A 26,153-nucleotide genomic window follows, 5' to 3' on the forward strand; every position below is an offset into this window, starting at 1 on the left:
GACTCCCTCTATCCCACTCTGGGATGGGTCCGTGGGGGAGGGCTTACCTAGCTGTCCGGATGTCACCCCTTGTCTCCTTCCCAGGTTGGAGGCACACCCAGGAAGGGCAACGTCAGGGCCTTGGCACAGATTCGTGTCCTTGGAGGCAGGCGTCCCCTGCTAGGGGCCATCCCGCTAGTACTCCAACAACAGGCCCCAGTGAGGGGGGCGGTCTCTGGGGGCTGCTCCCTTCTCAGGGACCGGGGGTGTGGCCAGCAGGGACACAGGCCCAGTCCCTCAGTCTCCCCACTGGCCTGGCAGTGAACGGTTGCCACTGGTGTCATTAATAGGGCACCGCCTGTGTGCCCGGCTCTGTAGAGCCCAGCTGCCCTGCTAGTAGGAGTTGGGACCCTCCCTGGTCCCAGACTCAAGGCTTGCCTGGCACTGTTGGCTCCAGGAACCCACCGGGTCCAGGCCCACCCAGCTCCAAGCTTTCTTTCCCTGAAGCAGACTTCCCGGAGGAGGGTGTGCAGGGGCCAGGTGGTGAAGCGGGTGGGTGAACCCAGGGAAGGTCCCCCTTTTAGGGGAGATCGCACCCGTGCCCAGAGACCACACCCACCAGGCTGGAACTAGGGGACCCTGTAACCTGCTTCGTGGTCCCTAAGGAGCACATCCCCCATGCCCAGCTAGGGGATTGGAGCACCCAGGGAGATCCGTGCACAGGATGGGAGTTGTGAAAGGGAGTACCACCCCAAAGTCGCTCCTCAGGGGGCTTTATTCAGAGATGGACAGACGGGTAGGATGGGGGCGGCAGACCCCAGCCCTCTCTGGGCTCCTGGGTGGAGAGGGGCCCCTGGCTCTATCAAATGGAACACACCTGAGAAGGCTAGTAAATGCGTGCTCCAGGAAGGTCGCTGTATTTTTTCGATGCACCATCCAAGTTTTGGGGCCCCCTCTGTGCCAGCCCTGTGCACCAGCATCCCTGCCCCAGGGCACTCACAGTCTGGGGGGGGGGCGGGGTGAGACAGCCTGGGAGTTTGGTGCAAGGGTTGGGGGGGGCGGCTCAGGCTCAAGGTGGGCTGAGGAGGGGCTGAGAAGGGGCTCCCTCTGGGGGGGGGGCATGCAGGCTGGTCCTCGAAGGATGGGGCAGTGTGGAGGCCCCTGGGGGGGAGTGGGGGAGGTGCTCCGGATGGAAGGAGCTTCCTGAGCAAAGGTGTGGAGGGGGTGTGTGCGCAGTTGAGAGACAGGGTAGGTGGGTGGGTGGCCGGCTGGTCGAGTGGGGGTCCTGAGAGACTCCCTGGGACTCAGGCCCTAGGAGGAACTTCGACAGACCGGGGAAAGGCCCATCTGCCCATTTCACATGTGGGAAAACCAAGGCTGAGAAGGGAGGGCCTGGCTGAAGGTCAGGCTGGTCTCCAGGTGGCTGCATGGGAGGTGGGGGTGCTTGCCAGAAGGACCGTCTTTGGACTCAGTCCTGTGAGGGGTCCGGGGAGGAAGGTCTTTCTACCCATTTTACAGATGGAATAGCTGAGGCTCAGAGAGCTGAGACCCTTGCTTCGGGCCACACACAGCTCGCCCAGGCCCCGCTGGGAAGGTCTGGCTCTGGCCCAGCCCTGACGGGACTCCGGAGGCAAGGGGTCATGGTGGAGGGAGACCTTGAGTCACCTGGACTGAGGGAGACCAGCCAAAGGACCGTTTCCCCACGGCCCGCTCCTCAGTGACTATTAAGCTCCAAACCAGAGACAAACTGAAGACTCAGGGGTGGGGGTGGGGGGGCCTTGGTAAACGGCTCCATTCCACGGTGGCTGCCCTTGGACGACCTCCTCAGTACTCAGACCCTGGCGGACCATGGCTCCACCTGACTTCCACTAGCTGTCATTTGCAGGACCCTGCACAGACTTCACAGTTTGCCTCTGGGATACCTGGTCTGCCCCCTCTACTCTAGGCCTGTCCCTGTTCCCTAGTCCTGCCGGGGTCCCGTGGGCTTGCCTCGGTCCTCTGGGGTCACGAGACGGCGGGCAGGGAGCTGGCAGGTGTGAAGGTTCTTTGTTGAATCTACATCTTTTTTTCAAATGGAAACATCTTATGCATCCAAGCTCCGTGTGGACGGGGCAGGGTTGACCAATTCGGTGGGCACAGGGGAGGAGGAGGGTGAGGGAGGACGGCTGGAGGTCACTGCGGTCTGGCGGCCATCTCCTGAAGGAAAAACAGCTGCCTGCTGGCAAATTCCCGGATGCCGGGCTCTGGGTCTTTTTTGAGATCTTCAAAAGCTCCAGGGGAGGAGAGACAAGTCAGAGGTGCCCCGGGGTCCCGTCTGCCCGCAGCCCCACCCTGGTGGAGGGAGTCCGAGGGCCCATGCTCCCGGAGAGCAGCCCCTCCTTCCAGCAGGGGTGGGGGCGTGGCAGGACCACACCTGGACCCCACCTCCTCTGCCTCCCCAACCCCACCTATTCCTCGCCCCTCACTTTTGGGCGCCCACCCACAGCCTTACTTTATTGGAGCCTCAGGTGGAGTGAGTGGGTGTGAGCCCCATCCCACAGGTGCCCATCTCTACCTCTGGAGGTGTGGGCTGGGGGTCCAGGGCGGGGGGAACCTCTAGAGGTGGGGTGGGAGGTGTGGCTGGGGGTCCTGCGCGGGGGGGACACGGGGCTGCTTACTGCAGAGCAACAGGTTTGTGTCCATGCTGTTCACCACCTGGGACACGGCCTGGGGGTGGTAGCAGATGTTGTACCCTGCGGGACAGATAGAGGAACCCGCCAGTGGAAGAGGGCTCGCTGGCGGGTGAGCGTCAGACCCTCTCCAGGCCTTCCGGGGCCCCTCACCCACCACCTCTCCTCTCCTGCCAGCAGACCCCGAGCTGCGCTTGCAGTAGCCTGGCAGGTGCTGGCGGGCCGGACCAGGGCAGGAGAGGGTCAGGATGCTCAGGCAGGGCAGGCAGGAGGGTCCCGGGGCCCGGCCGCCCCTGCTCACCTATGAAGAGCGCAGCCCAGGTCTTGATGTGGTGGTGGCGGCTGTGCAGGTAGCTGAGGGCCTGCGCCAAGTGGATGCTGAACTCCTCCTGGCTGTGGGTCATCTGGCCGGAAGACAGCGTGCCCTGCTTGCTGGAGCAGGGACTAGTCCAGAGCCCCAGCCCAGCCCCGCCCCTGCCAGCCCCGGGGGCTGCGGGTGCGGTGAGGGACACAGCGGCGCGCCAAGCCTGGAGCCTCGCTCCTGGCCCCGCCTCCCGCCCCCGCCGGGGCCCCGCCTCCCGCCCCCGCCGGGGCCCCGCCTCAGCCCCGCCTCAGCCCCGCCTCCCCCAGGCCCCGCCCCGGCCCCGCCCCAGACCTCTCCCAGGCCCCGCCCCGGCTCCAGGCCCCGCCCCCCGCCCCAGTCCCCGCCTCCCTCCCAGAGGCCGGTCCCGCGCGCCCCAGGCCCCTCCTCACCAGGCAGGTCCAGAGGAAGTGGCGGGCGCTGAGGCCCCTCTCCCAGGCCAGCGTGCAGAAGAGGGTGTGCCGAAGCCGCCAGCGGAGCAGCACCGCGCAGCGGTACAGGGCGAACTTGGCTTGCTGCGGGGACAGCCGCGGGAGGGGTCACCTGCCGCCCGGGCTGTCCGGGGTGGAGGTGTGTCCCCCCCCGCCCCCATCAGACCACGAGCTTCAGGTGGGTCTGGGGCCCGATGCCGTCCTCCCCCGCTGTACTCTCAGCCCACCCTCGGCCTCTGGGGCAGCCCCGGCTCCGGCCTCAGTGCCTGGCTCCCGGCTGCTCCCAAGGCAAGTCTCCCATTCATTTTGGAAGCTGCCGCTCGATGCCTCTCTTCGGCCGCGCTGTGTCTCATTGGCCTCAGCACGGGGCACGGCTGGCACATGGGAAAGCCTGACCGTTGCATCAAGTTCAGCGAGCAACCCGAGCCCCCGCCACGTGGCAGGTGCTGCGGACATGGCAGAGACTGGAATAGGCCGGGTCCTGCCCACACCGAGGGCGCGGCGGCACGCGTGCACGTGCGTAAGCGCTCGTACGCACGTGTGTGCGTGCGCGTGCACGCGCACGGGGCGGACCTCAGTCACGGACACCAATGCCGGTGGCCACACCTGCTGCCCGAGAGCAAGGCTGCTCCCTGCCGCCATCTGCACACCCTCAGCCCCGCCAGGGGGAAAGCCCGGCAGCGGGCACTCACCGTGACGACGGCGGGACAGCGGTCCTTCAGGTGCAGGAGCAGGGGCACCAGGCTCTGGTGCACCTGGGCTCGCAGGCCGATCAGCTCCCTGCCTGCCGCTGCTGCCACCAGGTCCCCGAACAACGCCATGGCCGCCGCCCGGATCCCGTCCCGCTCCTGCAAGACAGGGGCTCAGAGCCGCAGCCAAACTTGCCTGGGGTCCCCACCCTGTGGAGGGGATGGGGCTCAGGTCCCTCAGCAGAGCCCTCTCACCAGGTCTGGGGCCCCTGGGCAGGGCCGTGCCTCCCTCTCAGGGCCCTTCGCGGGTCCCATACCCTCCACCAGGACCTGAAGTCACTTCTCTCTCCCTCGCAATCTCACCCCGACCACCCAAGTGTCACGAAAGTGGTGTGTGGGGGGGCGGGGCGTTTCCCCCCTAGCTCCCCAGTGAAGGGAGACAGTCACCGCCAGCTTGCGGGGCGCTTCGGGAAGGTGCAGCGGGTGGGGCTGGAGGGCCTGAACGGCGATGCTCTTCCAGCCTCGTGGAGAAGGGGCCGAGCGCCACCTGGCGGCCAGTGGGCCCAGTGCGGCCCAGGTGCGCCGGGTGCACACCCAGGTGTCCGCCTTTGGGGCTCCTCTCCCCAGCCCCCAGGCCAGCGGGCAGAAGGGGAGTTGGGGGGGGGTCCCTCTGCCTTTGAGGACCTGGGGTAGGCACAGGAGGGGGGCATAAGCAGGGCACGTGCCCGCCTCCGCCGGGGCACACTCACGTCGTCGAAAAAGGAGCGGGCGTTGATGGCCACCCGGAGGCTTTGCGCGGCTGCGCCGTTGGCGCCCAGGCGGTGCAGCACGTCCGACACGGTGCCCATGACCCGCACAACCACCTGCTCGCTGTTCTGGAAGAAGCCGTTGAGAAAGGCCGGCATCTGTCTTTGGAGCAGGCTTCCCTGGGGGGCAGGGGCGCCGGTGAGCCGAGGGTGCCAGGAGTGGGGGCTCCCGCGCCCTACCCCGGCCCTGTGGGTTGGACCCGGAACCATCTCAGGCCCTCCCTCCGATGCCCCTCCCCAGCCCCCAGCCCGGCCTGGGTGTCTGCCCGGCACAGTCCCCCTAACTCCGCTGGGATCCCGCCCCGGCTCTGCACACAGGGCAGCCGTGCTCCTGCCCTGGTCTGCCCCCCAGGAGCTGTGTGGTCATGGACAGGGCTTTCCTCTCTGAGGGGGTCCTCCTGGGGTTAAGGGATATTAGCCCTGTGTTAGGTGGCTCGCAGCTCCTTCTTTTTCCAGTCCCCATGCTGGTCAGAAGGCCCCCCGCCAAGTCCTGGAGACCACTCTTCCCTTCCTCCGCCTCACCCTGCCTTCACCCCTGTTCCCGGCCTCCCAGTGGGCCAGCCAGGGAGGGCCCGGGGACAGGACGAGACAGGGTTGGTCAGCTGTGCACAGACTGAGGTCACTGGTTCTCTAGTCACAGGGAACTCGGGTGCACAGGAGATGGTTCCGGACCTCCTACGTTACAACGACCACTTTCCACTTGCACACTACTTTAAACAAGACTGAATTCATTCTCAGCCAGTTCTGTCTGTGCCTCTTGTTGGCCTGGTGCTCGTGAATTGTCCAGATGAACGGTTGGAGAGCAGCCTGTCGGCAAAAGGGTGTTTCCTGCCGTTGGGCCCCTTATCAGTGATGGTGTGATAAACCAGGGTGATTTTTACAACTTTAAAACAAGTCTTCAGCCACCTCATTGGCTTCCTGAGCTCTGTTGGGTTTTACAATATTAACTTTTCAGCAAATGACTCATTTCACAGTAACAAACACTTTCTGCACACCTACAGGGTACAGCCAGGGTGCTGGGATGGGACTCGGGTCCTGGCAGTGAATGGGCAGAATGGGACTCTCATGGGAAGGACCAGAAAACAAACAAAGCACGCATAACACAATGAGCGTCAGAGGGTGACGAGCAGTGTGAGAGAAGATAAAGCAGGGGATAGAGTGAGCTGGGGTGGAGGCCGTGGTGGAGGCTGGGGTTGTTACAAAATTTAAGTAGGATCAGAGAAGGTGTCACTGAGAAGGTGACGACTGAAGAAATTCTTACAGATGTGCTGGAAAGGCAGTCCAGCCAAGGGAGCAGCATGTGCAAAGGTCCTGAGGCAGGAGCGTGACTACCCTGTTTGTGAGCAGAGGAGAGACTGATTCACATCCTCACAGGAGGCTGCTGGCTGCTGGGTGAGCCTACACTGGAAAGGAGAAGGGGCGGCCATTGGGACCAGGGAGGGGGGTGCAGTGGTCTGGGGCAGATGCTGGTGACTTCAGTGAGGGCAGCAGTGGAGTGGGAGAACAGTTGGACTCTGGGTTTGCCTGGGATTTCTTGATCGCCTGGACGGCCCCCGGGTCCCCATCAGCTGAGATGAAGGTTGCAGGAGGTGTCTATTTGTGGGGGTGACAGAGTTTGCTGTGGATGTGCTGAGTTGGAGATGCCAGCTAGGATCTGAGCAGTGAGTCAAGGCTGGCGTTCAGGTCTGGGGTTGGGATGTGGATCTGGTGGGCAGTGGGCCAGTAGATGGTACTTACAGATCGGAGAAGGCCAGCAAGGGAGCGGCAAAGACGGGGAGGAGGAATGGGCAGGAGTCCCGGGCACCATCTGGTGCCCGGCCAGGGACAGGAGAGACCAAGGAAGAGGCCGCCCAGGATGTGGGAGGGAAGCCAAGCGAGTGAGGTGTCCTGGGCCAAGGGGATAGAAAAGTCACTCGGTCTGTGTGCTGAGGGGCCCGATAAGGGGTCCCCCGGGCGGGAGGTCACAGGGCACCTGCACGAGAGTGCTCGCAGGCTGGCAGCGGGGGTGGGGGACGCTGCCTGGAGGGCTCCCTGCTTTACTCCACGGCAGTTGAATATTTCATTAAGCATTGTGTTCGTGGCATCGTCACACAACCTCCAGCGAGCACCAAAGGGCTGCTGCCAGGAGGGCTTCTGCCACAGCTGGCCACGTGGTGTCTCCGTGCCTCCTTGCAGCCGGGGCGACTGCTTGGCCAGTCGGACTGGAGCACCTGTGGGTCGTGCCCTCAAAGGGTGGGGTGTGCCTGCTGGCTGGAGTAAGGTGGTGGCCGCGCAGACCCTCCCAGGAGGGCAGCGCCCAGGGGCAGGGGTGCACAGCGAACAAGGAGGAGCAGATCAGGACGGCTGCGCCCCTGGAGAGAAACACACGTCCACCCTGTTTACGCCGCAGCTTACGTGGGTCTTGGGCACGTGCTACATTCTGGCCTCCTAGTACATGTGCCGCTACCTTGCTGGTGCAGTGTGTGTTTGGTGGTAGGCGGAGGTGGCCATGAAGGCGCGCACCGGAGAGTGGGAGTGGTCCTGTGGGTCCTGCAGAGGGCGCTCCTCTGGTGTGGGGGCAGTGACCGCTGAAGACCCTCAGCCTTGGGCCCTGCCCCATCCCTGCCCGGTTCATCCTGTGCCGTCCCCACACCAGCAGGCCTCCTTGGCTGGTAGTGCTCTGGATCTGCCTTGTTCCCCCAGCCCCACTGTGGCCACCGGCTCCCACCCCACTTGGGAACCATGCCCCCTCCCTGGCCCTGGCCGTCCTGGTCTGGCAGCCCTCCTCCTGTCTTATCCACTCTCCACGGGTCCCACCTGGTGTGGGGCATAGAGGAGGCACACGGAAGCGTCCTACGACGGGCCTGCAGGAACGGCTGGAGACGGGTGTGTGGATGACAGACCACTGACCCACTGATCCACTGACCGACTGACAGAGTGAATGAATGAATGATAGAGCAAATGGGAATAATGGAGTAAGCGAATAACATATAAAGAGTGAACAAAAGAAATAATGAAATAATGAGTCATAGATGAAGGGCCCAAGGAGCAAATGGATGGGTGGATGGTGGGTGGATGGATGGGGGGATGGTGGGTGGATGGGTGGATGGATGGATGGATGGATGGATGGGTGGGTGGTTGGCTGGCTGGATGGGTGGGTGGGTGGATGGATAGATGGTGGGTGGATGGATGGATGGTGGGTGGATGGATGGAAGATGGGTGGGTGGGTGGGTGGAGAGGGGGTGGATGGGTGGTTGGATGGATGGGTAGATGGATGGATGGATGGATGGTGGGTGGATGGGTGGATGGATGGTGGGTGGATGGGTGGAGGGGTGGGTGGATGGATGGGTGGATGGATGGATGGATGGATGGGTGGGTGGTTGGCTGAATGGGTGGTTGGGTGGATGGATGGATGGATGGGTGAATGGGTGGGTGGATGGATGGATGGATGGTGGATGGATGGATGGGTGGGTGGTTGGCTGGATAGGTGGGTGGATGGGTGGTTGGATGGATGGATGAATGGATGGGTGGGTGGATGGATGGATGGATGGTGGGTGGATGGGTGGGTGGGTGGATGGGTGGATGGATGGGTGGATAGATGGTGGGTGGATGGGTGGAGGGGTGGGTGGATGGATGGGTGGATGGATGGATGGATGGATGGGTGGGTGGTTGGCTGAATGGGTGGTTGGGTGGATGGATGGATGGATGGGTGAATGGGTGGGTGGATGGATGGATGGATGGTGGATGGATGGATGGGTGGGTGGTTGGATGGATGGATGAATGGATGGGTGGGTGGATGGATGGATGGATGGTGGGTGGATGGGTGGGTGGGTGGATGGGTGGGTGGATGGATGGATGGATGGTGGGTGGATGGGTGGGTGGATGGATGGGTGGATGGGTGGGTGGATGGATGGATGGATGGTGGGTGGATGGGTGGGTGGATGGATGGGTGGATGGGTGGGTGGATGGATGGATGGATGGATGGGTGGATGGATGGTGGTGAGTGAGTGGAGGAGTGGGTGGATGGATGGGTGGATGGATGGAAGATGGGTGGGTGGGTGGATGGATGGGTGGGTGGTTGGCTGGATGGGTGGTTGGATGGATGGGTGGATGGGTGGGTGGATGGTGGGTGGATGGATGGTGGGTGGACGGGTGGATGGATGGATGGTGGGTGGACGGGTGGGTCGATGGTGGATGGGTGGGTGGATGGATGGATGGATGGATGGATGGGTGGATGGGTGGATGGGTGGGTGGACAGGTGGGTCGATGGTGGATGGGTGGGTGGATGGATGGATGGATGGATGGGTGGATGGGTGGATGGGTGGGTGGATGGGTGGATTGTTGGTTGGATGGATGGATGGATGGGTGGATAGGTGGGTGGATGGATGGGTGGATGGGTGGGTGGATGGGTGGATTGTTGGTTGGATGGATGGATGGATGGGTGGATAGGTGGGTGGATGGATGGGTGGATGGGTGGGTGGATGGGTGGTTGGATGGATGGATGGATGGATGGTGGGTGGATGGGGGGATGGATGAGGGGATAGAGAGATCAGGGAAGAAGTGCCGGTCTCCCTTATTAAGTACCTATGATGTGTCATGTGCAGTGCAAAGGGCTTTGCCACCCCATTGGAGATCTCTTAACTGTGTTGACATGCAAGGTGAACAAGATGAGATCGAGGTGGGCTGGCAGACAGAAGGTTGCGGAATCTGTTTGGAACCTGGCTCTGATGTTGTCCCCTAGCAGCAGACACTTTCTCCCACAAGCCCTGAAGATACGTATGTTCGGCAGTGGAGATGGGGTCTGGACATCTTGCCGTCTGGTGTGTTCACGCAGCCCTGGGGTGGCTGGGGGAGGCGAAGGCCATGTGCTTCCCGATCGGGTGAGACAGCATGTTTCTCTAACCTGACAGTTCTGCCCTCCACCAGCGGCCACCAGCGGGTCCTACACAGAGTGCCGGGGATAAAAAGGCATTGTGACGGCGAATGGCCGGAGGGGAACCCTGTGCCCAGACGTGTGTTCTCCGCCCGGCACTCATGGGCAGACACTCTTACCCCTTCCATTTCACAGATGTGGACACTGACCCAGGCCCAGAGAGCTGAAGAAACTCACCAGCTAGCAAGTGCTGGAGGACAGGATGGCCCTGGCCTCCTGGTGTATCACCTGGGCGCTCAACCACTGCATGGGACCCTGGGAACCCACCGTGGGGGCAACGTCGGGCATCCGGGGCCAGAACGATTTTTGCCTCTTTGATGATGCCCCCCACCATTCACTATGGGAGTGGGCTGTTCCAGTGATGGTGGGTGGTGGGGGAGGGGTCAGAAGGGGATGGAGAAGACAGGTGAGCAGGGGGTGGGAGGACCCGTCTCTGAGATGCTCGGGGGCGTTCCCCTCTGTGGACTGGCCTGGGTGCCACCTGTGGGCTCCCCCTAGGCACCTGTCGTCGGCAATAGCACTGTCCCTCTGCGGGTGTGGACGATACAACGTCCCCGGGGAGCAGCCACTGTACCCCTTCCCCAACCCTGCCAAGGAACCATCCCCAACTGCAGTCCACCGATAAGGACACCGAGGCTCAGAGAGGTAAAGTCATGTGTCCCCAGCCACACTGCCGTGAGGGACGGAGCCAGGATTCCAACCCGGTAGGCCTGGTGGGCACGTGTGGGTGCATGCCAGCTCGGAGGCCCCTCGGGCCCTTACCTTCTCCGGGTGGAAAAGGATGTTTCCGAGGCCCTGTAGGCTCAACGCGCGGACCTCGGGGCTGGGATCCCTGAGGCTTCGGGCCAGCACAGTCAGGACGGCCTGTCTGGGGAGCACCTCCAGCAGCATGGGGCTGTAGAGGAACTGGGGCAGTCCCCGAGGGCGGGCAGGTCAGGCTCTCGTAGGGAGCCTCCGCGTGTGTCCGGGAGCAGGGCTCCAGGCCCGGGGTCTGGCAGGGGTGTTGGGGAGGGCAGCCACCAGCACCCCCGGGGGTATCTTGGTTAAGAAGTACTTGAATCCTCCTTCCCAGCTGGATCAACTCTTTGATGTCTCGCTGGGGAAACTGAGGCCCAGAGGGGGAAGGGGTCTTGCCTAATGTCACACGGCAAGACTGGGGCCAATGGTCTGGCTCACGGGACACCTGTGGGGACAGAGCCCCGGGGAGGGTGGCTTGGACATCCCTGCTGGTGGCGGGTGGGGTGGTGAGTGGCACCAGGCTTTGACTTGGGTTTCTCCCCACTGAGGTCATTTAGGGACATGCCACACGGCGCCCCCCCTCCCCCTGCCCAAGCCCTGCCGTGGCCCCTGCCTCAGTTGCAAAGTCTGCCACGCCCAGCTCCTGTCTTGCTCTAACCTGTGCCCTCTTGGCTCAGGGCGACCTGAGCCCCGCTCTGCCTGACCGACCAGCTCTGTAGGGGTGGGGGCAGGGCGGGACAGGTGGAGCGATGGGTTCGCCCGGGCCACTGACGGGGGGGGGGGCTGCTAAGTGGGGGACCCAGCCCCGGACCGTGGACCGCCCTGGGGACGGGAGCGGGAAGGAGCGGGTGTGACGGGTCCATCTGGCGGGGCCTCCGCCCACGAAAGGTCCTGAGGGGGGCACCGAGGTGGCTGGAGGAGGGGGCTGGGTCTGAGGGGCTCCCCCTCCCCCCGTCCAGGCCGCTACCTCGACGAGGATGAGGACGGCCGTCTTCCGCTCCCGTTTCTCCTCGCTCCGCAGGCTGGACAGCAGCCGGCTGGTCACTGCCTTGATCTGCCCGCAGCGGTTCTGAACCATGGCCCTGGGGCGAAGGGAGGAGGGCAGGGGGAGGGCAGGGGGAGGGCAGCGTGGCAGGCTCGACCTGGCGTCCGCCCTCCCACCATCACCTGACCCAGCTGGGGCTGAGCAGCCAGAGCTGTCCCTGCGGGTGGGTGGGCCCCCATTGCCTTATGTCCCTCTGTACCCGCCGGCCGCCCACTGGGTTCCGGGCCCGGACTGGGCCTATGGGACACGAGGAGCAGGCCCCTAGGCGGCCTCCGCAGGGGTGGGGCTGGGAGAAGACACCCGTGTCCACGGGCCCCCGGTGGGCGTGCACGTGGCCAGGCACCGGGGCACCGACTTCCGTGCCAGAGGGCCGAGCGCGCGCACGTGTGAGTTCGCAGGGCCGTGCTCACAGGCGGCCCCGAGGCGTCACTGTGGTCGATACACCCAGCTTCCTGGACAAGCAGTGGCCCGGCTCAGGCCCTGGCCCCTGCCCTGGCCCCGCTCGTACCTGGCGAGGAGACCCACGCCCTGCGGGTAGGTGCGGGTGGTGGCAAAGAGCTCCCAGGCGCCCCGCAGCTCCAGGTGGGCGAAGTCCTGCCAGTGCCCCGTGGTGGACAGCAGGCCCTTCAGGGCCTCCAGCGACGTCCTGCCGGGGAGCAGAGGGGGTCACCGAGCCAGCCCTGCCCCCGGCGAGGGTGCCGGGCCGCCCTGGATGGAAAGGGACATTCCGGCTCCTGTCTGGGCTCAGGGCCCCAGTGGCCTGGAGGCCTCCCTGGGGGTGAGCTGTGCTGGGGGAGGGGGCAGCGTGAGGACACTCGGGCCCGGGCCTGTGCCCTGTGGTCAGTTGCCGGGGCCGGGGCCTGGAGGGTGCCCCCTCCAGGAGGGAGGGTCTGAGATGGGATTGGTGCACGGTCAGGGTGAGGTGTGCTTGGAGGGCCTCAGAGGACACGCATCGCGTCCGTGGCTGGCTCTCCAAGGCTGCAGCTCGGGGGGGGGGCAGGGCTGGAGGGCGCTTCGGAGATCGGCGGTCTCCCAAGTCACAGGTACAGAGGGTCCCGGCTGAGCCTTGAAGGGATGGTGCCCTTTGAATGTGGGGCCAAGAATACAAAGAGGGCGCTGCAGGGAGGGAGGAGGAGAGCTGGGGGGTGTGGCGTCACGGAAGCCCAGACAAGTGGCCGTTCGGCACTCCTGACACCCCTCTGCCTTCAGAGGACGCAGAGAAACCAGGTTCCGCGGGCCGCATGCGCACGGGAACTCAAGAAAGTTTGCCGGACACACGGCAGGGCGGGGGTGGCGAGCTCGAGATCCGGTGCCCTGTCTGTCCCGGTCACACGCCTGGCCGGGGGCAGCAGAGGAGAAGAGCAGCGAGGCCCCTGGCTCCACAGCTGCACCGCGACAGCTCGGCCACGGGCCTAGGGCTGTGCAGGCACTGCAGGCAGGACACAGGGCGCGGGCCCGGGAGGGCAGGCCCGGCTCCCCCCACCCCACCACCCTGCGCCTCGTCACGTCCGTCCTGGCCCCACGCGACAGGTCGCATCGGCCTGGATGTGTGAGCCGGCTCCCGGAATGAGGCTATCAGCGAGGACCAGGCACGATTCCGAGCAGATCTGCCAAACCGAGTGTCCCGGGATGGAATTTCCGGGGGCCCCAACCCAAACCCCGGAAGCGGGCCTGCTGGAGCCCACGGGGACCCTGTTTGGTTCCGCGTTTTCAGGAAGCGCCACAGTTTTCTGAGCGGCTGCACCCCTGTACGTTCCCGCCACGGCGGTTGTTTTCTCGAGGTGGCCTGTGTCGCCGGCCTCCGCCGCCTTGGCCGTGCGTGCAGATGGGCCGAGGCCAGCAGGGAGGGTGCAGGGGTGAAGCCTGCCCTGGACACTGGGCTGGATTCGTGTGTCTGACCTGCCGATGCCTCAGGCCCCGACTGCTGCTGTTCCCAGGAACACGACGCGGAAAGGAGGCCCGGCCTCCTCTTTCCGACCTGGAGTCCAGACGCCCTCTCGGGAGTCCCCTGGTCACATGTTAGCTGCAGGAGGGCAGCGCTGGGCCTCCCTCACCTGGACATTGCCCACTCTGACCACCCATCCCCAGTGCCAGTTGGACCCTGCCACTCCCTCTGCATAGAGCCCTCCGTGGCTCCCCACTGGTCGGTGTGGAGGCCGCTTTCAAGGCCTCCTTCCTGTTCCCGCCCTGCTTGTCCCCTCCCCCCAAGCCTCTGTGCCCTCCCAGTCCCCACCCAGGGACCTCAACCATCAGTGAGGTCTCAGCCCAGGTGCTGGGTCCTCAGGGACTACACGATAGGTGGTCATCCTCTGTGGAGGTGATGACTCTCCCTCAGGGCACTCTGCACAGTGTGTCAAGCACCCAACTGTCACCGGGCTGTCACCTGACCCCCATGTGCGTTTCCATGGGGCTGTGAGCTCCCTAGCAGAGGGTCCCGCCTCTGGTGATGAGCGTGGTCTGGGACACAGCAAGCACCCGTCGATATTTAAGTGCTGACAGTGGGGCACACAGTGGTCCCCCAGCAAGTGCTGACAAGGTAGCCCTTCTACCTCTCTTTTCCTCCAAGAGCCGCAGGGAGCATGGAGCGGGAGGCAGGGGCACCGCCGAGCCAGGGGCCAGGGGCCGGGCTTGGCCAGGAATGGAGGCGGGTCTGGGCAGGGCTGTGGGGGCCCCGGGGTGGTAAGGAGAGGACAGGCGGGACCGAGTCCTGTGCCTTCTGTCGGCCCCTCCCTGCTCAATCCCTGGGAAGTCACATCTCCCTGCAGATCCCAGGGCCCCTGCCCGCCGGGCAAACGGACAAGAAGATGCTGGGGCTGGGGTCATGCCATCGAACCCTTCACCTTCGCCTTGACCAAGGCCCGGAGTGTTGACCACTCGTCCAGGGCCGAGTGCTCACAGGGGAGGTTAGGATGAGGTCTTCGATCTCAGATCCGGGACCGAAGAGCATATCGTTATGAATTGCTCGTTTGCTCCTCGTCAACTGCCAAAAACTGGGACCGTGAACAGTGTTTTAAATAAAGAGCTTTACCTTGAAAGCTTTACGTTTAAAAGACAACTAATTGGAAGGAGGTGAGAAACAAAAAGGAAGCACCAAGTACTATAGGGAGGTTCCGGATGTTAACTTTACATATGAGCTTCCTGGCAGCCAGGGCAAAAAGGAAAATATGTTGGCTGTACTTAGAAGTGGTCCAAGAGAGTGTCTTTGAAATAAAGAGAAATCAGATGCCCCATGAGAATGAGAGAGTTGGTCCATGATGGAGAAACTAAAGGGATGAGAAGTCCTTCATGGGGCAAGACGGGTCCCGGAGGAGAACCCAGCCGAGAACTGACCAAAGCAGTTAACTCTCTAAAGAAAGAGGCTTTGTTTGTCAGAGATACAAAGGAAAGGGACCCACAGGGAGGGCGGTGGTGTCTTTGCAGCCCTGCTGGGGAAGGGGTGCCATGCCCACCCCCCACTTGCTGGTCCCAGAGGCTGGCCCAGCTTAGCAGGGTGTCAGGGACTTCAGAGGCTTGATCCTGCCTCACTGGGGTGCCCCCTGGTATCTGGTGCCACCCCCATGCTACTGGGGGCACCACAGACAGGAGGCCTCTCAGCAGCGGGTGCCCCGATCACCTCCTTGGCCTGTGTCCCCCTTCATGGTGCCACATCCGCCAGGCGTCAGACCCTGGACTGCAGCGGTCGCTGGGTAACAGTGGCTGCCCATGTCCCCACTGTCCCGGACTATTTGCTGGCCCTGCTGCTGGTTGGCCTGCCCTTCCTTTGGGCCCTTTGGGTTTTCCTCCGGGCAAGGGGGGCTCAGGTCCTGTCCCAGCCCCAGGGAGGGTGTGGGAGCCCCACCCGGTCAGAGCCCCATGTGCCCCTGTGGCCGAGGCGATTGGCTCACGGGTGAGCATGTGATCCAAGACCGGCCAATCAGAGCCGGTGGACTATGCCAGGCAGGGTGGTCGGAGAGCCTGTCCCTCAGTTGCTTGGGCCACCTCCCTCCTCCCTGGAGAGGACTTGCCCAGAGAGAGGCCGTGGGGCTGAGGTCCGGGAGGGAGATGCCAGGGCTGCCTGAGCATCTCCGCCGGCTGGCCTGGGTAAGAAGCTGATAGGTGCCCGGGGAGATGGACAGACACCCCCTCCCTGGGGGAGACAGACAGATATGCCCCTTGGGGGAACCCCAAGTCAGACAGACAGACACCCTGGCTCCTTGGGGGAGACAGACAGACACCCCGGCTCCCTGGGGGCTTCTGGTCTACGGGGTACAGATAACAGTTGTCAGGCAGTGGCCTTGGGAGGGGGAGCGGCAGGGTAGAAGTAGGACCACCGTTTTAGAGAAGGTGGTCGGAGACCCCGGCAGGAAGTGAGGGTATCGGGGGGGGGGGGGGAGCGGGAGCAGGGTGTGAGAGGCCCCGAGGCAGTCACACGCGGGGTCTAAGGAACAGTGGGGAGACCTCAGAGGCTGGAGCAGAGGGTGTGAGTGAGGGGCGTGTGACAAGAAATGAGGTCCCGGAGGCGGCAACAGGGAGCCAGAGGGAGAGGGGCCTCGGGGCCACCGCGAGGATCTGGCTTTTTCTGAATTAAGTGGGGAGAGGCTGGGGGTCATGAGGCCTTGGATGTGTTTTGACTGGGATCTGGGCTGTGGCGTGGAGGGCAGGGGGTGGGGTGGGAGGTGGGGCAGGGGGAGCTAGGAGGCTGGACCCGGGTGGGCAAGGGCAGGGCTGGGAGGGGGGGTAGCAGACGGAGGGAGTTGGTTCATTGCAGCCCCCTCCTGGGCCTCCCACATACGTTCTGGGAGGAGAACGTTTTATTAGCTTATTAGGGAAGATTCATGCATTTCGCACGGTTGATGTGAATAAAAAAAGGACTTTATGCACATTCGAATTCAGAAGCAATATGAGAAGAAGTGGCATTTTTTTCTCAGTGACGCGCCTTGGGGAGAGCTGTTAAAACTGACAAATTACGTGAAACACATCATAATACAAACAAATGAAAAGAGTCGGTCCCCATGGTTTTTAAAGACTTGCTTGTTGGGTTTCTCAAGACACCACCTGGCGTGGACGGGGGGCGCGGCAGCCGGCCCGAAACGTGGCCGAGTGCCACGGGGGCGCGGACCCTCCGTCGCAGGCCCCGTCCACGCCGCTCAGGCCACACCCACCCACGTCGGTGCAAAAGCGTACGGGGCTCAGAGCAATGCGCAAGGTGACCCGGAGGGGCGTCTGCCCTCACGGGCTCAGCGGTGGCCAGGGGGACACCCCTGCCATCCCACGGGCACTAGCTCAGCAACTCGAGGGCATTCTGTGTGTCTCTGGGAAAGCCTCTGACCCTCTCTGAGCCTCGGTTTCCTCATCTGTACAATGGGGAGGACGAGAAACATCTCGCCGAACCCCCACAAGGACCACATTCAGGAAAGACCCGGTGCCCTGGTGTGGGCAGATGTTAGGTGCTGTGTCCTGTCACCGAGGATGTCTGCTGCCCAGTGACCCTCGGGGAGCAAGTAAACCAGCCACATGCCTGCCCTGAGTCCCTCCGCGTGACTGCGGCGCCGGCCATGACGGTGTTCGGGGGTTGAGTCCCCCCCGCCCACCCCAAAGCTATGTCCAAGTACTAAACCCCATACCCGTGAGTGTGGTCTTATTTGGAAACAGGGTCTTTGCAGATGGAATCGAGTTAAGATGAGGCCCTTGGGTGGCCCTAATCCATCATGACTGGTGTCCTTATAAGAAGAGGGAAACTGAGCCAGAGACACATGGCCGAGGACACCAGGTGACAAGGGAAGCAGAGGCGGGAGCAACGCGTCCACAGGCCAGGGACACGGAGACTGCCCGCAGAGCCAGGGGAGGGAGAGGCAGAAAGCGTCCTCCCCGGCAGGCTTCAGTGGCAGCACGGCCCGGCCGACACCTTGAACTCGGACCCTGGCCTCCAGAACTGGGACAATAGGTGCCTGGTGCCGTGGGGCGCGCCCCTGCTTTCGCAGCCCTGGGAAGTCAGTGTCTTTGCCTCATCCCTGCAGGCGGAGCCTGAACGCCCCCCTACCTCTGCGGACTGGGCGTGGCCAGCGGCTGGGCCTCCTGGCCGGGCTGGGGCTCCTCGGGCAGGTTCAGCTCCGAGATGTAGTGCGTCTGGGTGAGGAGGGCCAGGAGGAGCTCTGGGTAGGCCTCCTGCACCGCCTTCTCGAACTCTCGGGCAAACTGCAGCTCGTGAAGCAAGTTCATGGCCTGGCAGGGGGCAGGGGACACGCTGTAGCTCCCGAGTCCGGGGACGGCGGCCCGAGGCTTCCTGTGCCCACTGGAGCATTCAATCCGGAAGGTCCTCAGGGTGGGGGGACAGCACTGAGCAGTCAGGACAGAGGGAGGCCGGGGCTCGGGGTGTGGAGGGACACAGACAAGACCCCCCCGCTGACCCCGTGCTGCTGTGTGGTTTCGGGCGGGAAGGGCGTTAAGGGGAAGGGCGGGGGGCCGCACGGGCATGGGGTGGACCCCCCCTCTGCGGCCACGTTCAGACGGAATCGAGTTCAGGCGGCCGCTGGCCTGGGGGCTCCGGGTGGGGAGGGGCACCTGCGGGCTCCGGGCTGCTGCTCAGGGGGCTTTGGGGGTGGGGGGGTGTCTCAGCCGGGGAGACAACAGGGTCGGCCACGACGGCTGCCTCGTCAGAGTCCAGCCGCGGAGGACAGGTGTGGCCGTGCTAGGAAGTGAGCTCCCCGCTCCTGCGGCTGTGTAAGGAGGAAAGCTGGGCTGGGGGATTCCTACAGGAGGGCGGGGGCTGCAGGAGGCGGCCTCAAAGGTTCCTCCAAGATCTACAGCCCCAGAGCCCAAGTGCGGACGGAGGGGTTCTCCATCTCCATCGCCCCCTGCACCCCCCCCCCTTCCTCGGCCGGAACCTGTCTCCTGGAGCCCCCGGGCTGTGAGGCCACCCACACAGCGCGTCCGGCATCCTGGGGACACGCCTTGTGACCCAGGGCCCTCAGCAGCCCTGCAGGACCACCGCCGTCCCACTTCACGGGGCAGAAGCGGGCTCTGTAGCCCCCCGCCGGGACGTGCTCAGCCCTTGGCCGTGCCCCTTCCTCGGCCCGGAGACGGGGCTCCCCCTCCCCCAGCCTGGCGCACAGCGGGTGCCCTGGATGCCACCGGTCTGCACGCGGGAAGCCGGTCAGCCGGTGGCGGCTGGGGCCGCGTCGAGGCAGTGGCTGCAGAGACTCACGGTGAGCGAGGGCAGGTAGGTCTTATCCTCGGGCGGGGGGCTGCCGTCTCTGGCCCCGGGGGGCAGCGGCCGCTCCTGCAGCCAGGCCAGCAGCGTGGCCACCACCAGGCGGCTCGTGGGGCGCTCGGCCCCCAGGGCCCTCCACAACTGGAAGGTGTGGCTGTGGGCAAAGGGGGGCCGTGAGGCCAGCCCTGCTTGTGCTCGGCCACAGCGCCGGCCACGGTGAGTGGGGTCTCAGGCGCCTGGAGTAATGGGGGAGGGGGAGGGAGGAGGCCGGGCTGGATCCGGGGGCCTGGGGGGTGGAGGAGAGCGTCTCAGGGTGCCGCCTTCACCACGAAGGGCGGCGTGGACGGGCGTGTGTGTGTGTGTGTGTGTGGCCTGGGGGATGTGCCATGGACAGCGGGCCAGCCGCTCCTGGTCCGTGCTCCTGGGTCTCACTTTCGGGGTCTGTCCTCCAGGCTCCTCGCACCCCAGCTACAGACTCTGAGTCTGTTGCCCTCAGTGGCTCCAAAGTCCAGCTGACCCCTGCCCTCCGACCTCTGCCGCTCCGGGCCTCCACACGTGCTGCGAGCACTCCTCCCCCGCCCGGCCTGCACCCGCTCAGCCGTTGGCACTTCTGCCTGGAGGCCTGTCCCGGCTGGCTCCTCCTGGCCTGGGTTTGCTGGGGTCCAGCTCCCCGGGCCTGACCTGGGTCGAGCGGGGGCCATCAGAGCTTTATGGTAACTTGTGATCATTTTGCAGATGGGGACACTGAGGACTGGAGAGAGAGAGAGAGAGGACTGCCCTGATGGGGGCCCTGCCTTGTGACGGAGCAGCTGGGGCTGGGGGCCAGGCCTGCCCGGTCCTGTGACCTTTCCACTTGGTCCGAGGCACTGGCCCGTGACACCTGGGGAGGCAGGGTGTTGGGGCTCCCGAGAGGTCGGTGACCCTGACAGCCCTCTGTTTTCTGTGCTATGGGGTCTGTGGGCCTGCGTGCTGGGTAGAAGCGCCTGGAGGGGCGGGGGTGGGGTCCGGAGGCCAGAGTGGGGTCCTGGATGAGCCCCCCCCCCAGCATTCAGACAGCCCTGGGCTGGGCGGGCACGACAGCTCCGAGGCTTCTGAGACTCTGAAGCATAGGGTGGGGCCTAGAAAGAGTGCGGCCTTTGCTGTCAGAAGGACGTGGGCCCAAGTCCCTGCTCTGTGCCCTCACGGCCGTGTGACCGAGGGCAAGTCTCTGGGGGCAGAGCCTGCCTGGAGGGACTTAGGTGACAGGCTTCTTCAGGAGCGAGGGCACCCAGAGGCCACGGTTTCTGCTTTGCTCTGTCGGCACGTGTGTGCTCAGCACGGTCACGTGTGGGCAGTGAACTTGGGGACAGAGCAGTGACAGAATGGGTAAAATCCCTGCCCGTGTGGGAGCGACCCCTACAGCGCGGCTCAGCCAGCAAGCAAGGGCACGTCAGACCAAGAGCACAGAGCAGGGGAGGGGAGGGGGCCGCAGGAGACAGCAGGAGGGCGCATCTGCTGTGCTCGGTTTCTAGTGGGGCAGTGGGGAAGCCGTCCCCAGGACGGGACACAAACACAGACCCGAGGACGTAAGGGGGGAGCCATGTGGCCCTGGGGGTGGGCAGAACCTTCTGGCCCCGACTCAGAGCCGTTGTTGGTATGTTCAGGGCCAGCATGGTCGGGGTGGAGAGAGTGGGCCAGCTCACGACCTTATTGGCCACTGTCAAGGTTTTGGCTTTGACTTTGAGCGAGATGGGGCCACCGGAGGGCTTGCAGCACAGGAGTGAGGGGGTCCGACTTACTAGTGAAGCCCAGTTCTGGCTGCTGGGAGGGAGGGGTGGACATGGCCAGGGACTCCGTGGGAGCCAGCGATGTCCTGACTAGGGTGGTGACAGGGCTGGGGACACAGGGGTGAGGAGGAGGGTGTGCTGCTGGGATCCTTGAGGATGGGTCTGGGTGTAGAGAGGAGAGTCAAGGGGACCCTGAGAGCTTTGGCTAGAGAAACTGGGTGACAAAAGGGACAATGCGAAAGAGAAAAAGTTAAGGCCCTACAAGAGAAAAAAGAACCCACCCCCCCAAACACTCGAAAAACCCCAACTGGAGGACACAGGCCCCTTTCACTGCCACGAAGACACAGAATCTCCTAAATTATCTGGACTTTGCTACACTAAACAGAAGAGGGTGCCATTGAACTTGGAATCCTACAGAACACGCTACTAGTGTTTTATAGGAAGGGGAACAAAACGAACAGGTCCACAGAGGTATTGCAACAACAACAACAACAACCAAACCGAGAAAGACGAGAAAGACGGTCAGTTCACAATGGGAGGAAACCCCTCCCTAAAGAGCAGCCCGGGGCAGACAAGGCCGTGAGGCCACACGGCCCCTGCAGCCCCGCGGACTCCAGCCGGCACCGACAGATAGGAAAAGCCACCTCGAATTGTCGCTTCAAAAAAGAAAAAGAAAAACCTCAACGAAGAAAGGAAAAGGGGGTGGACGGAGTTCCGGGAAGAGGTGGGAGAGACGACATCATCTCACAGGTGGAAAAAACGCAAGACGCCCAGAGGGCTAAGACGGAAGCTGAGGGGCATTGAGGAAAAGCAGAAAGATGGCCAGGGGAGGAGCAAAGAGGAGAAAATACTGCCGACGGACGGAGGGCGGGCCAGGGACGGACGGCACTCCGATTCCCAGTCTGGAAGGAGAAACGCAGCAGGGGATCGGAACTGATATTTAAAGCGATGACCTAGAGAACTTTCCAGAAACAGTAACAGCAACGGCAGAAGGCCTAAACCTACATAGTCAAAGAGTCTACCAGGTCCCTGCGAGAATTAACACAGAGTGATCAACTCTGAGACATTTCTTAATACAACAGTTAAATTTCGAAGGTAAAGAAACACGCTCCAAGGTGTCCAGGCAGAAGGACCTCTTGCAGGGGCACCCGGAGGGCTCAGGAGGTTGAGCTTCCGACTTCGGCTCAGGTCATGATCTCGCGGTTCGTGGCTTTGAGCCCCGCGTCGGGCTCTGTGCTGACAGCTCGGAGCCTGGAGCCTGCTTTGGATTCTGTGTCTCCCTCTCTGCCCCTCGCCTGCTTGTGCTCTGTCTCTGTCTCTCAAAAATAAGTAAACATTAAAAAAAAAAGACCCCTTGCAAAGGCACACATATTTACAAAGGCAAAAAGATTACCGTCATTAGACTTAATAGAAGAAAGTGTGAACCAAGGATTTTATGACCAGCCAAGCTGTCCTTCAAGGCACACGACTTGTGACATGCAGGTGCCCAGGGCAAGCTGGAGCTGGGGCCCCCCCAGCCTGTCAGAGACGGGCTCGTCCACTTAGGACAGGACTAGGGTTCTCCAGGGGAGGCGAGGGGGCGCGTGTCGGGGCCAGAGCCGAGCAGAGTGCAGACTTCGGCCAAGTGAAAACGTGTAGCTGAAAACACAGGAGAGGAAGAGGGGTGGCACAGAGGACATCAGTCTCGCTGCTGGTTTTATGGGCAGGTGGCCGGGAGGTAGCAGGTGACCGTAGAACATGGATAAAGCAGACTACGAAAGGTGAACCCATAAATAGAAAAAAGGATTAAGGATCAAAGACCACACCTCCCGCAGAAACAGAAATAGAGCAAATAAAGGAAAACACACACCAGTACGGGATATGAGGGTGGGGTAGAGACTCCACAAGCCAGTCGTATCGATCAGTGTGAAGGAAGGACTTAGCTCCCTGGTTAAAAGAAACAGACTTCCAATTTGGATCACAAATCGAAACCGGGCTCCACGCTGTCTGTGGGACGACAGACACACGTGGGGCCGACTCGGAAACGTAGGCGAGCACAGGTGCACCTGTTGTCCTGAGAACAGACACAGTGGGCTGCGGGCCCTCGGAGCACTACATGTGACAGGGCAGTGCACTCGATCATGCCCAAAGTCACGGCTGCTCAGGAAGCTGTGTGTCTGCACAGATCCCATGACAACCACCTTTACGAGGTAGAAATTGCGGGAGACGGAGGGGTCCGTGGATAGAAGTGCATTAGAAATGACTTCAGCGTGCTGTGCTCAGAACGAGACAGATCCAAATGGACATCGGCTAAATAAATATACAACACAGTCAATAAGGCAACTCTGAGGATACGCTTCAAGCTCTGCGCCTGACGATGGAAAAGACACCTTCTTCTCGGGGGCCCGGACCACATTCACAACAGCTGTCCAAAAGATCCGCGAATTCCATCGAGCAGAAGCACTGCAGGTGACCTTCTCTGTTCCCAATGCAAACAAACAAACACACACGCAAAAACAAAGCAAAACAAAACAGACCCTCCAGAACCCTCGAAATTACGAACAACAGTGTGGAAAGCAGAAATCTTTCTGGAAACAAGTCTCGGGTGCTGGGAGCTGGAGGGAGCTCTCTTCCGGTGCCTTCTGACTCCTCAGCGGAGCGGAAGCAAGGCTGGCCGCTGAGTGCGGTGTCAGAGGTGCGAGGGGCTGGGGGGGGGGGTGGAGAGCTGCAGGAGGGTGGCCGGGAATGAAAAATGTGTGCTTTTTTCTCAGGGGCAGGTGTGAAGGTGGAGTGCAGGGTTGAGGGCAGCCGAGTGTGGCTGGCCCGCCTCCAGACTCGGGGGGGTGGGGGTCTGAGGGCTTCGAGAGAAAGCCAGCCCCACCCAAAAGGGCTGCGGTGACCACCGGGGTGGGGGAGGGAGAGGAGGTGTTGGCTAGGCTCTTTCAGGCGCGCCTGGGGTCCACGAGGCGACAGGTGACAGAGGCTGGGCCGGGGTGTCCTATGTGGCACGGGATGGTGGGCAGTGGCCGCCCGGAGCCGGCCTCAGGAGGCGTGCAGGAAGCAAACAGGGAGGGAGCAAACAGGCTCCCTCCCTGCATCCAGGCCTGTGGGGGTCCCTGTGCGCCACCATGAGGGGGCAGGCAGGAGGGAAGAGCTGGGGGTGGGGCCCTGTTCCCCGCCCGGGGGAGGATGGAGGGTGGAGCCGGGCACCTGTCCAAGGGTATGGAGGGGTCCAGGAAGGTGGCCACCAGCTCCGAGGTGTGGTTCCGGGCTAGCAGGGTGATGGCGTGCAGGGCGACTTCCTTGGCTTGGGGGATGTGGACAGAGCAGAGCTGCAAGTGAATGGCTCGGCCCAGCTTGGCAACCTGTGCAGGGAGGCAGAGGATATAGGCGGGAGAGCTGGTCTGAGGGGGGAGGCCAGGCCCTGCCCGGGGAAGTCTGAGGGGAGGCACGTCCCCGCCCCGGACGCCTGGTCAGAAGGGGAGTCCCAGGCTGCGGGGAGAGAGGTCCCACCACCTTTTCCCCTGGCACGAGAGGCCCTCCAACTCTGTCCAAACATTGCCCAGTCACTGGAAGGCTCAGACACACCGGCCTCGTCACCTCCCGAGCAGGCCACTTGGGCACACGCTGTTCTGGGAGCCTGGAACACCCCTCGCCTTTCACTTTCGGTGCCCTTGCTCACCCGCCTGGGGCTTCCCCATCTGCAGGACGCGTCATCAATCGTCCTTTTCCCGGGGGCCACCCCCACCCCACTGGGTGCACTTCCTATGTTGTTCAGTCCTTATCTGTCCGTGTCTGCCCCGCCCATTGGACCGGGAACTTCTGGAAAGGTCTGTGCCTTCTCCTCCCCCATGTGCTACGCCAGAGCCTGGAGCAGTTGTTCCATCAGTGGACATGTGCCTCTCGAGCCTGCAAACACCACTCAGGGCCCCAGGACACCTGCTTGGGCCGTTCGTTCGTTCGTTCGTTCATTCATTCACTCACTCATTCATTCAGTGGAACTTGTCAGGGTGGGGTCTGTGGCTCCCCCATCGGGGCTGAGCTCGGGGACGCTGCCTTGGCCCAGAGACGCTGGCTTCAGGTGCTGGCTGCCGGGCGTCCCTCTGCCCCCAGACCCGTCCCGGCCCACCCTCAGCGGGTGCCCCGGCCCTCTCACCGTCTCCAGCTCGGCCCCGTGCTCCTGGATGGCGAGGAGCAGCATGTCGGCGGCCGCCTGCACGCGGAAGGAGCTGGCGGATCCCAGTCCGTCGACGGCTGTCCAGATGAGGTCGGTCAGCTCTGCCACCGTGAGATGCTTCATGACCTCCTGTACCGGCAGGATCGAGGGCAGCCGTCACTGTGGGTCACGCGTGCCCAGGTGTCCGCTCCTACCTTTGCTTTCCCTTTTCCTTTGCTTCAGGCCACTCGGGTTTCTGAGCACCCCGTAATTCTGAGCCCCTCTCCTCCGGGACCACATGTGATCACCTGCACATGTCTCTGAGCCAGCCACGGCCCGGGAGCAGGAAGGGAGAGAGTGATGCCCACGGTAGGGCAGAGGCGTGGCTCCCTTCCTCACTCAGACCCAGTGGTTGTCCTGGGACCTGCACGGCCCCGCCAGCCTCCTTTCCTCCCCTCCTCTGCCCTGTCCTCGCTTCCTCAGCTGCCAGCCTCTGTCCCGCTGGGTGCTTGCTCCCCAGGCCAAGCCCTAGCCCTCCTTCCATGATTTTAACAAAGAGCACTTGAACTTCAGAGTTGTGAAGGGTCTTCAAGGTCACCTGGGTCACCCCCTAGGCCCAGAGAGGCACGTGGATGCCCTTACCACAGCACAGGCTGGCTCCAGAGCCCAGGGCTCCCGTCCTGTGCTAGGGCCTCCCCAAGAGCCCAACTGGCCTCTGCCCGAGTTCTCCCAAGAGTGACTCTAAGTCCAGACTGTGAGCCGCTTGGGGTGATAAAGAGGCTCTGGAGGAAATGCAAGGTGGTGGGTGGGACCCGTCCTCCATAGCCTCAGACTATAGTCTCTGACAGTCCGAGGCTGGCCCAGGTGGAACCTTCCAGAAAGACTTCGAGCATTATTGCTCAATATGGTGGCCACCAGCCACACGTACCTATTTAAACTGAAACTTAAGTAACATTGAAAACCTCAGTTCCTCAGCAGCACTAGCCACATTTCCAGTGCTCAGTACTGGGTACGTTGGACAGTGTGGACAGAGACACTTGTACCCTTTCGGAAAGTTCTACTGGAAGGCTGTGACTGGAGCGTCTGATAGAGGAAGATAGAATGCTGGTGACAGGGGCTGACAGAAAGGTTTGAAGTCTGAAAGGATGTTGAAGGAGGTAACATGTTTCTTTGCATGCTAGCCTATTTGGTGAAATGTTTGAAAGTCTTAGGATGTTTGTATTTTTATTGGATATAAAAATAAGTGTTAAATAACAGATGTTACAATATTTATTAGAATCATTATTCTAAAATTTTGGTAAAATGTCTGTGAGAATATTAGGATTAGCTGCTGGTTAGAAGGTTAAAATAATTTTAATAATTTTAATGGAATATTTGTAGCCCTTACCAGCTGCGTGCAAATGCTTCTTCATTTGGTTCAACTTGATGGGTAT

General features: G+C 62.5%; 1 protein-coding gene across 7 annotated transcripts in view; it reads right to left on the reverse strand.

Annotated features, from left to right (window-relative positions):
* Window positions 1-735: 735 nt before the first annotated feature.
* LOC101085952 (maestro heat-like repeat family member 5) overlaps window positions 736-26,153 on the reverse strand; it is a 65,239-nt gene continuing 39,821 nt past the window's right edge. For 3 of the 7 annotated variants that reach the window (XM_045049669.1, XM_045049668.1, XM_045049670.1), the window contains 13 exons: window positions 24,721-24,870; window positions 23,775-23,929; window positions 18,814-18,973; window positions 17,650-17,831; window positions 12,139-12,276; window positions 11,553-11,667; window positions 10,610-10,753; window positions 4,879-5,055; window positions 4,133-4,288; window positions 3,402-3,524; window positions 2,950-3,041; window positions 2,637-2,711; window positions 736-2,175 (listed from right to left, as the gene is read on the reverse strand). In XM_045049669.1, coding sequence (XP_044905604.1) covers window positions 1,848-2,175; window positions 2,637-2,711; window positions 2,950-3,041; window positions 3,402-3,524; window positions 4,133-4,288; window positions 4,879-5,055; window positions 10,610-10,753; window positions 11,553-11,667; window positions 12,139-12,276; window positions 17,650-17,831; window positions 18,814-18,973; window positions 23,775-23,929; window positions 24,721-24,870 — 1,995 coding nt within the window. In that variant the 3' untranslated portion in view covers window positions 736-1,847. Of the gene's footprint in view, window positions 2,250-2,636; window positions 2,712-2,949; window positions 3,053-3,401; window positions 3,525-4,132; window positions 4,289-4,878; window positions 5,056-9,382; window positions 9,857-10,609; window positions 10,754-11,552; window positions 11,668-12,138; window positions 12,277-17,649; window positions 17,832-18,813; window positions 18,974-23,774; window positions 23,930-24,720; window positions 24,871-26,153 lie in introns of those variants that run through there. The other 4 variants (XM_045049673.1, XM_045049671.1, XM_045049672.1 and 1 more) reach the window with 4 other exon arrangements.

The sequence above is a fragment of the Felis catus genome, chromosome F2, assembly GCF_018350175.1.
Source record: "Felis catus isolate Fca126 chromosome F2, F.catus_Fca126_mat1.0, whole genome shotgun sequence".
Taxonomy (NCBI): Eukaryota; Metazoa; Chordata; class Mammalia; order Carnivora; family Felidae; genus Felis; species Felis catus.